The 10963-nt window shown below is 34.6% G+C and overlaps 1 protein-coding gene across 1 annotated transcript in view; it reads right to left on the bottom strand.

Annotated features, from left to right (window-relative positions):
- Window positions 1–1763: 1763 nt before the first annotated feature.
- LOC133086968 (membrane cofactor protein-like) overlaps window positions 1764–10963 on the bottom strand; it is a 29775-nt gene continuing 20575 nt past the window's right edge. Inside the window, exons 6-10 of the mRNA XM_061183732.1 lie at window positions 9148–9330; window positions 6933–6980; window positions 3136–3189; window positions 2592–2627; window positions 1764–2080 (exon numbers count right to left, since the gene is read on the bottom strand). Of these exons, the coding sequence (XP_061039715.1) occupies window positions 1764–2080; window positions 2592–2627; window positions 3136–3189; window positions 6933–6980; window positions 9148–9330 (638 nt within the window). The remainder of the gene's footprint in view (window positions 2081–2591; window positions 2628–3135; window positions 3190–6932; window positions 6981–9147; window positions 9331–10963) is intronic.

Raw genomic sequence — 10963 nt, 5'->3', positions numbered from 1 at the left:
GAAATTTCCCTTTTTCTTCTTTGTTCGCACAGCTCCTGGGGTTCACCTTTGGATTTGGCCCCATCTCTGCATGTAGGTTGCCCTCTGGCATCTGTTCTTTGCCCAGACAGGAGGAGGTTAAAGGAGCGGCTGATTGGGGGCTCTGACTCACTCAGGCCGGGGGGAGTGACGGGTACAGAATGCGGGCAAGCCAGTGGCGGCAGAGGCCAGTGTGACGTTGCAACAGCCTGAGACATGCTGTGTGTTCTTCTGGGGAAATTGTCCCTGGATCACGGGACCCTGGCAGTGGCGGGCTGCACAGGCTCCTGGGAGGGGAGGTGTGGATAGTGACCTGTGCTTGCACACAGGCTTCTTGGTGGCTGCAGCAGCAGCCTTAGCGTTTCATGCCCATCTCTGGTGTCTGCAGTGATAGCCGCGGTTCGCACCTGTCTCTGAAGCTTGTTTAGGCGGTTTTCTGAATTTCCTCTCCTCGTGCACCCTGAAACAATGGTCTCTTGACTCTTAGGCAGTTCCAGACTTTCTCCCGGACTCCCTCCTGTTTAGCTGTGGTGCACTAGCCTCCTTCAGGCTGTGTTCACGCAGCCCACCCCAGTCCTCTCCCTGGATTCTGAACTCCAAAGCCTGAGCCTCCACTCCCAGTCCCCACCCGCCCCAGCAGATGAGCAGACAAGCCTCTCAGGCTGGTGAGTGCTGGTCGGCACTGATCCTCTGTGCAGGAATCTCTCCGCTTTGCCCTATGTACCCCTGTTGCTGCACTTTCCTTCATGGCTCTGAAGCTTCCCCTTCACCCACCCCCCATCTCTGCCAGTGAAGGGGCTTCCTACTTTGTGGAAACTTTTCCTCCTTCACAGCTCCTCCCAGAAGTACAGGTCCCATCCCTATTCTTTTGTCTCTGTTTTTTCTTTTCTCTTTTGCCCTACCCAGGTATGTGGGGAGTTTCTTGCCTTTTGGGGAGTCTGAGGTCTTCTGCCAGCGTTCAGTAGGTGTTCTGTAGTTGTTTCACATGTAGATGTATTTTTGATTTATTTGTGGGGAGGAAGGTGATCTCCATGTCTTAATCCTTCGCCATCTTGAATATCCTCTGTACACTTTTTTTATTCTAAGCACCCCCACTGATTTTTTTATTTTTACAGATAAAGAGAAAGACAAAACTAATAAGATGCCTTATAAATCCTACCTCTTTTAGTAACTTGAAGTTTAACTCCATCAGTTTTACTGCCACTTAGTAAATTAAGAGAACATAAATGGGAAATCAAATAATGCTGCTTTTAATTCCCCAGTTATATAAATAACAACTCTAAGTGAAAAGAAATCAAATTTTAACTACATAGCTTCTTACAGTGACCTAAGTTGGACAGATAAATGGAGATTTTCATCATAAAAATTCCAGTGAATATAAATGTCAAAGTCTCCAGTGAACCATTTAAAATTTCATCTTGGCCACCAGTCCAATCTAGGAAGTAGGGTACACCTAGGGTAGGGAAAACCCTCTAACAGTCCATGATTTGCTGCAGAACTTAAACCTCAAATCCCACAGAGATTTTTCCTACAGTCATAATAGCTGATGAAATTCTGCACAAATTTCTCCTGTTGCAGTGATATTAAAAGCAGCTAAAAACATTTTTAGTAATGAAATGCAATTCAGACAGCACACTCATGCAGGCACATTTTAGGAAAACACAGCATGCAATATAGAGGACAAAAAAATGCACAAAAGTATGTCAAAAGTACAAAGTTTAGAATAAGAGGAAACATGCTTTGATTTACCCTTTCATCTCCTTCTCTTTCTTCTCCTTCTCCTTTTCCTTCTTCTCCTTTTCCTTCTTCTCGTTTTCCTTCTTCTCGTTTTCCTTTTTCTCCTTTTCCTCCTTCTCTTTCTTCTCCTTCTCGTTTTCCTTCTTCTCGTTTTCCTTCTTCTCGTTTTCCTTCTTCTCGTTTTCCTTTTTCTCCTTTTCCTCCTTCTCTTTCTTCTCCTTCTCTTTCATATCCTTTTCTTCCTTCTCTTTCATATCCTTCTTCTCTTTCTTCTCACTGTGAAGACATCTGTAGAAGCAGGTACAAACTACTACAACAGCAACAACTACAAGAAAACAGGAAACAAATAATATGTGACTCTGAAAACTAATCACCAGATTCCAAACCAAGCAGAAGAAATAAACATTCGTTACATTTCTGCGGTTAGAAAATGTTATTTTATTTGAGCCCATATACATTTATATTCCATCTCGACCCTTCAGTATCTAAATCCAATCCCCTGGAATCACTTAAACAGTCCACAATAAGTCAGAGTCTTTGCTTAATTTAGAAAATTACCCAAAGCATATTTGGGAAATAGACTCATAGGACTAATAATTTTGAAAAAACATGTATTATTTAGGGTTTGTTACTAGGTGGACATGTAGAATATAAAAGAATATACAATCACCAACACAAGGTAGTATATCACAGAAAAGGTCAGGTTTTTTAAGACTGTTCTACTCAATTTCAACCTATAAAAACTACAGCAACTGAAAAGTCATTGAAAAAATAATGTGCATCTCATCTTCATATTACATTTTCACTTAAGTGGTATCGAAGTTTGAGATACTTACTTGCAGTAAGAATAATCAGAGCAATGATTCCTGCATCTGAGAAAAAATGAAAACAGTTTTGAAGATATTAAGCATTTATGGGTCCTAGATAGCAGCTGTATTTTAATTTTGATCAGATCGTCTAAAAACTACAGTAAAAATGTTTATCAATCTAGTTTTAGCATGACTGCTACTGCATCCAAGTCATTTTGATCACAGAACCCTTTTAAACAGATTCCAGGTACAGGATCCACCTTGTGAAACTCTTAACAGGAGCCTCATTTTTCATTGTTTTGTGCTTTAGCTACCACACCAGGTTATTTTGTATAGGTTACTAGTACTGTTAGAATTAACTAGATTAGAGAAAATTATCTACATGTGTCTATATATACTACCACTTACATTTGTCATGGTACCTGCACTAATAAAATAACTATAAATGTCAATTATTACTAATTATTTGTGACACATTGTTTCTTCCCTACCTACAAATGATTGGAACATGATATTTCCATGTAGAACTCTAAGGTCTCATAGTACAGGGTTATTAATAACAAAATGATACCTAAATCCTCAAAGTCATCAAGTGATAGTATTTCGTCACTGGGATTGGGATATCCTAGGAAAAAAATGGAAATAGGTAAAAAGAAAGACTAACTAAATCTTAAAGATGTATAAATTCATTGGTTTTGGTTTTGTGCCTTTTTATAATTCATAATTATAATTTAATTTTCCTTATAAATTATATTAATGTTTCTCATTAAAAGTTGCATCATAAAATATTATAAATTTATATTCAATGCCATCAACATTCTTCTTCCTGTCCACTGATATTCCTTGAGACTAATTCTGTGGTATAGCAAGCAAATTTATCATTAGTGTATTCCAAAAAAATAGGCTTGAATTCAATATGATTCTACTCAAAAGATAGAGGAGGGCTTAAAAATGATTTAGAAGTTGCTCTGGAGTAGAAAGACTCTTCAACATTATACAGGCCATTTATAAAATACTCGTGGCTAACATCATACTCAATGTTGAAATACTAAAATTTTTTTCCCTTAAGATCAGGAACAACACAGAATTCCTGCATTTGTCACTTCAATTCAATGTAACATTGGAAGTTTGGGTCAGAATCATTACGTAAAAAAGAAGTTAAAAATATCCAGATGGGAAAGAAGAAATAAAATGATCTCTCTTTATAGATGACATGATCTTCTACACAGAAAGCTCTATAAAGATCACACACGTACACACAAACACATACACAACTGTTAGAACTAATACATAAATTCAGCAAAGTTGAAGGATAGAAAATGAACACACAAAAATCAGTTGTGTCTCTATACACTAACAGTGAACAATCCAAAAATGAAATTAAGCAAACAATTCCGTTTACAATAGCATTAAAAAGAATAAAATACTCAAATAAACTTAACCAAGGAGATGAAAGACTTGTACATTGAAGACTATAAAAATTTCTGAAAGAAAGTGAAGAAGACATAAATAAATGGAAAGACATCCTGTGGTCATGGACAGGAAGACTTAATATTGTTAAGATGTTAATACTACACAAAACAATTTACAGATTAAATGCACTCTCTATCACCATCTTGAAAATGCATTTTGCAGAAAAAGAAAATTACAACCTATAATTTATATGGAATCTCAAGGGACTAGCAACAGCCAAGACAATCCTGAAAAAGAAGAGCAATGTTGAAAGGGCTCATACTTCCTGATTTCAAAACTTACTAAAAAGCTACAATAATAAAACAGAATGGTACTGGCATAGAGACAGACATACAGACCAATGGTATAGAATATAGGGCCCAGAAATAAACCCTTGCTTATATGGTCAAATGATTGTTCACAAGGGTGCTAAGAGCATTCAATGGGGAAAGGGCAGTCTTTTCAACAAATGATTTTTAGAAAACTGGATATCCACATGCAAAGAATGAAATTTGACACTTATCTTACACCATATACAAAAATTAATTCAAAATGGATCAAAAACAAAAGACTTAAAGCTATAAAACTCTTAGAAAGAAACATAGAGGACAGATTTCATGATGTTGAACTGGCAATGACTTCTTAGATGTGACACCAAAAGCATAGGCAACAAAAGAAAAAATAGATATATTGGACTACATCAAAATTAAAAACTTTTGTGTATCAAAGGACACTATCAACAGAGCAAAAACCAACTCACAGAATGGGCAGAAACATCTGTAAATTATACGTCTGATAAGGGATTGATATCCAAAATATATTACGAATTCCTAAAACTCAATAACAACAACAAAAAGCCATTTTACAAATGGGCAAGGGACTTGAATAGACATTTCTCCAAAGAAGATATACAAATGGTCAAGAAGCACATGAAAAGCTGCTCACCATATCACTAATCGTTAGGGAAATAAAAGCCACAATGAGATACTACTTCACACCTATTAACTAACATAGATTATGATGGTTATTATATAAAAAACAGAAATTAACATGTGTTGGCAAAGAGTTTGAGAAATTAGAAACTTTGTACATCACTTGTGGGAATGAAAATGGTGCAGCCACTTAAAAACTTTTTAAAAATGGAAGACAGTATGGATGTTCCTCCAAAAATTAAACAAGAATTAATATATAACACAACAATTCCACTCCAAGGTATATACCCCCCAAAAAAATTCAAAAGAGGTACTCAAACAGATACTTGAATGCCAATATTCTGAAAAGCATTTAGAATGTCAAAAGGTGAAAGGTCAAAAGTTTAGAATGTCAAAAGGTGAAAACAACCCAGTATCTATCGACAGATGAATGAATAAATAAAATGTGGTATATACAAACACTGGAATATTTTCAGCCATAAAAAGGAATAAAGTTCTGATACAAGGTGGATGAACTTTGAAGACATTATGCTAAGTGAAATAACCCAGACACAAAGAGACACATGTAAAGTACCACTTAAATGAGGTATCTAGGTAAGTTAAATTCAGAGACAGAAAGTAGAAAGAAGTTATTGAATGTGGGAGGAGGATTGAGAAAGGAGCATGACTGCTTAATGGGTATAAAGTTTTAGTTTGAGATGATGAAAAAGTTTTAGAGATAGATAGTAGTGATGGTTGCACAACAATGTGAATGTACTTAATGCTACTGAATTGGATGAAATGGTAAGAAAAATTAAATAAATGTTGATCTGGAAAAATTACAGTAAGCGTTCTGCCAGACATTAAAACATATTATAGTACTAGAATGAAAAACAACAACAACTTGGTGTTGGCACAGATACGGACAGAGTTCAAGGGAACAGATAGAAGACTAAAACACCTATGGATTTAATGGATGATAAAAAGTGGCACCTCAAAACACTTGGAGAGAAGACAAGTTATTCAACAAATGGTGCTACTTTGCCATTGGATGGGGGTGGGTGGAGTGAAGAGGGACCCAATCTCACTCCACATACCATAATGAATTTCAGATGTACCAAAGATTTAAATCCAAAGAATGCAATTAAGATACATGGTTGAAATGTTTATGTAATTTCAGCTTGAGGAAGTCCTAAAGCTTTTATAAGAAAGACACAACGCTCATAGCCATTAGGGAAAAGATCGATATATCCAGCTACCTATTAATGTAAAAGTTTTGCATATATAAATGCCCACCGATAGGAGAATAGTTAAATAAAATATGATGGCATATATTAAAGTCATCATTTAAAAGGATGAGAATAAATAAAAATACAATCTCAATATAAGACATTAAGTGGAAAAAATGCTAGTTTCAAAAAAATATGAACAGTATGATGCCATTTTTGTTTAAGAAAATAAACACCAAATTAAATGTATAGCTACATATATAAGGATTTTGATGTACAGAAATAGAGTAAAGACACCCTAACAGTGATTAACTAAGGTAATAGGCTAGGAGGGAGAACTAATCTTTTACTCTGTATACTTCTGTAATGTTTGAAAATTTACAAAAATATATTCATGTATAAAAATATACTCAGGTAACAAAAAGTTATAAAAAGCAACCCATATCTAATAGTACAGTATAAAATCCTAAAAGAAAACTGACTAGTGAAAATAAAGCAAAAAAAAAAAAAAAAGAAAAGAAAAAAAAAAAAACCCTAGGAAAAAATTTCACTTCACATTAAAAGGGCTTTAATTTATAGTAAGTTCAAATCAACAAAAAAAAAACAGTTTTAGAAACCTAATAGAAAAATGAACAAAGAACATGAATAAATAAATGTAGACAGAAAAAGTTAAGCCTCACTGATAATTAAAGAAATGCAAATTAAAATAAGACATGATTTTACACCCATCACTTTATAAATTTCTTAACTATAAGTAGGATAAAGAGTTACTGAACCTGGATATTTTAAAAGTGGAGTCTTGGTTGGATGAGTAGGCTTGTACCCTGGAAAAATAAATTTGACTCAATTCACCATCCTTGTCAATACAAAATTATGAATTTAATTTTGGTTTTTTATTTTTTTAAAGACTATTTCTCAAAATAAATAAAACACATACACTCAGAACTTTGCAATTCTACTCCTGGGTTTAACCTAAATATATATTTGTACAAGCACATAAGGATGTGTATATAAAATGTTCACTACAACTTTGTATTTTATAATGAAAATCCTAGTAGTTAACTAATTATAAATCATAAAATTTATGTATTCTTTTAAAAGATCCAAGTAGTAGTATATTCCATAATTTTTTTCTTTTTCACTAAGGATTTCTTGGACATTTTTTCATATTATCACATTTAGATCTGACTTAACACCATTATATGTTGCTACTGATCCTTTTGGTATAGTCTTTCTCTAACTGATGATAAAAAATATTGACAATCCCATAAGGAGAGTTGACTTTTTATTTTAAAAAAAAGATCGCTGTAGCTTCTTCTCTTCATAGGCTTTTTCTCACAAACAATTCACATCTTCTTCAAACACTAAACTGTATCAGTGTTTTATAAGTCCTTATGAAATGTTTATAGTCAACTTTCAAAAGAGCATATCAACAAATATAGTATACCACACTGTACAGGCCCACTAGGACATGGGTGGGTCAATGAATATAAATTTCATATGCAATCTTTATATAACATCCACCAAAAAAAATCTCTTTCCCCACAAAACTTCACAGCACTCACCAAGGTACTGAAGGAGGTTACTGGGTACCAGGTTTACAGGAATTATAAAAGGTGTTCTAATTACCATGTTAACATGAATAATCCCCCTCAATCCTTCAAAATATCAGGGCAATAGGAAACAAACAAATTAGATGCCAGTAATTGACATTAGTTTGAGTCATTAGACAACAGGAAACTAGAACCCACAGAAGTGATGTTACTTGAGTGAGCAGAGCCACACTGGGACCCTGAATGCAGTCTGCCCAGGTTAATGCTCTTCCCTCTCTTCCTCTTGTCTCTTGCTTCTGCTGCAACTAAAAGGAAGAAGCCAGAGAAAGCAGCCCTGAAATCAGGAAGATAATTCCTTCTACCGTATCAAAATAGTCTCTCAAGTCTTAAGCAGAGCAGCTAATTAGTAGTCCCTGCCAGAAATCCTCCATTTCATTTCAATAAGTAAGGACTTCTCCTGCCTTTCGGTTGTTATGAAATTTACTTTCTGTTGCCAAATAAAAATGCCCAGTAAAGAGACAAATGATATTTGTATGAGGTGGGGAGTGGTAGAAATACTGGTCTTATTCTGGTGACAACAGAAATTTCCCAGTATAAAAAGAACCAAACTGGTTGCAGTCTGGAAAATGAAACATAGTCCTGGACCTGGAAGATACCGTGTAAAGGTGATGCTGTAAGTCATACAAGCTACCTAAGAGCTTTCTAGATGCCAGGCACTGTGCTAAGTGCTTTAAATGGATCCCATTTTGACTTTGCTATCACCCAGTGAGGAAGGCATTAAATCATTTTACATGTAAGTAAATATATTTAAAGTTTACGTAACTTGTCCAAGTTCACACACCTGTTGGTATCTGTGGACTATGGCTAATACTTTTAGAATCACTAAGCATAACAACTAAAATGGCTGTAAATATAGTCTTCCTCTTTTCATTACTAAAAATGATGAATGAGTGTAAATCACATGAATTTAAAGGATTTTTTTGTAAAATATAAGCAGGCAGTTACTAAATCTGAATGGCCCAAAATTGGGAGTTTTGTATTGAGAGGAATCAGCACTGAAGAACAAACCACATGGGATTACTACTTTCATATCATTTATATGAATTATGCCTCTCATTCTTGACTTATATAGGTAAAAATTCCCATGCTTCAATTTACTCTGAAAAATCATTCCCATCTATTTTTATACATAAAAATACCAAACAAGAGACATTAATATACCTGTGTTCTTTGCTAACAGAATGTGTTAAGACTCTATAAAAACATACAAAATCACAACAGCAGAATTCTATGTAAGTTCTGTCATACATCTCTCATGGAAATGGATACAAGACAGAGTTAAATACAAAGATTTATTTTTTCAATTATTCTTGTCAATGTCAAAGAAATAAAAACTAAAAGACAAAATTTAAAAAAAGGAAAAAGACAACATTTGTACCTTTAATACACTTTGGCATCTCAGGCTCCCAAGTATTATTACCACCACAGAACACTAGGTTGCTGCCATTAAGGTAAAAACCCTGGAGGCATTCAAATATCACCACTGCTTGGTAGGAAAATTTTTCTCTACTTTCTGATACCATTATTCCATGTTCGAGTACTGGACGTTCACATTTGACCACTGAAAATTGGAGAAATTCCAGAATTAATAAAAAGCTGCTTTCACATAGGACCAGAAAAACTAGTGCAAAGTAGTAATTTCCAGTGGGAAGAAAAAGCTGAGGAATGAAAGGCAAGATGTTAATTGAAAAAAAAAAAGACTTTATTTGTGCATTTGAATTTCAGGCAAATGGATTTAGAGAAACTTAATAACGTTTTTCCACCTAGAACAGACTGTCATTATACTTTATCGGCTTTCCTACATTTTTTTCCATTAATGACAAGTTTTGAGAAAGTGTGACTACCAGGTACAAATTCAGGGCAAGTTCAAAACTTTTGATACTTTTGATACTCTTTAGCTCTAGGACTTTTTTTAAGGTCATGCTGACACTAATTACAGTACCCTGCTCTTTTAGAAAGGTAGCAAAGACTTTTTTGAGAAGGTAATATTTGAGCTCGATTTTAAAAGTTGAAAAGAAGCTAGCCAGGCAAAATGCTCGGCCCTCACACCAGTGTACTCTGGTGTTTCCCATTCTACTCTACTTCTTCAAAGTAAAATACAGGTCATGACCCTCTAGATTGACTTCAATATCTATGAATGGGTTTTGCAGAATTCGGAAAAAAAAACCAAACTGAAAAACACTGGGCTGAGCAGAGAGTTCAAGAGGATATCTTATGAGATTAAATCTGAGCAATAGATAAGGGCCAGATAATACACAGCCTTTTAAACCAGAATAGTGTTCTTCCTCCTTTCCTGTGGATCTTAATTTCCATCAAGTATCACATCATTTCTGTTCAGCCAGGAGAACTTCTTTATCAATTCTTGTGTTCAGGTTGGCTGATGACAAATTCCCCAAACTTTTGTTTATCTGAAACTGTTTTTTATTTATTTCACCTTCAGTTTTGGAAGATTTCTCCTTGACAGTGAATTCTAGGTTAAGTGTTTTATTTTTCTTTCAGCACATTAGCAGAAATTATTGTCTTCTCATCTCCACAGTTCCTTAAGAGACATCAGCTGTCATTCTTAACGTGGGTAATGGGGAGGATGGGGGTGGGTGGGTGTGTCCTCAATATAATACCTTTTTTCCCTGGCTCCCTTTTCTTTTATTTTTTGTTTTCAGTAGTTTTACCATGATGTATTTAGTTTGGTGGGGGTTTCTTGGTAAAATTAAAATTTTTACTTATCCTGCTAGGGTCACTGAATTTCTTGTACCTGTAGGGTTATTGTTTTGTATCAAATTTGAAATATTTTGGCCCGTATTTATTCAAATAATTTTCTGTATTCCTCTCTCTCCTCTCTTTCTGAAACTTCAATTACATGTATATTTGACTGCTTGCATTGCCATATTTTTGTTTTTAATTTCAGCCATTCTAATAGTTGGTTAGTGGTATCTCATTGTGATTTTAAATTACATTCCTGTAATTACTAATGATATTGAGCAACTTTTTGCCATCTACATATCGCGTTTGGTGAAATATGTCTATTACTAATTTTTGCTCATTTAAAAAAATTGTTTTCTTATTATTGTGTTTTGAGAGTTCTTCCTATATCATAGATACAAGTTAATTATTAGATACGTACTTTGCAAATATTTTCTCCCAATCTATTGCTTTTTGTTGTTGTTCTCTTAATAATATCTTTTGTAGTCCAGAAA

This window comes from Eubalaena glacialis, chromosome 3, assembly GCF_028564815.1.
Source record: "Eubalaena glacialis isolate mEubGla1 chromosome 3, mEubGla1.1.hap2.+ XY, whole genome shotgun sequence".
NCBI classification, from domain to species: domain Eukaryota; kingdom Metazoa; phylum Chordata; class Mammalia; order Artiodactyla; family Balaenidae; genus Eubalaena; species Eubalaena glacialis.
The sequence above is the reverse complement of the archived record's forward strand: the minus strand, read 5'-3'. Positions and strand labels throughout refer to the sequence as shown.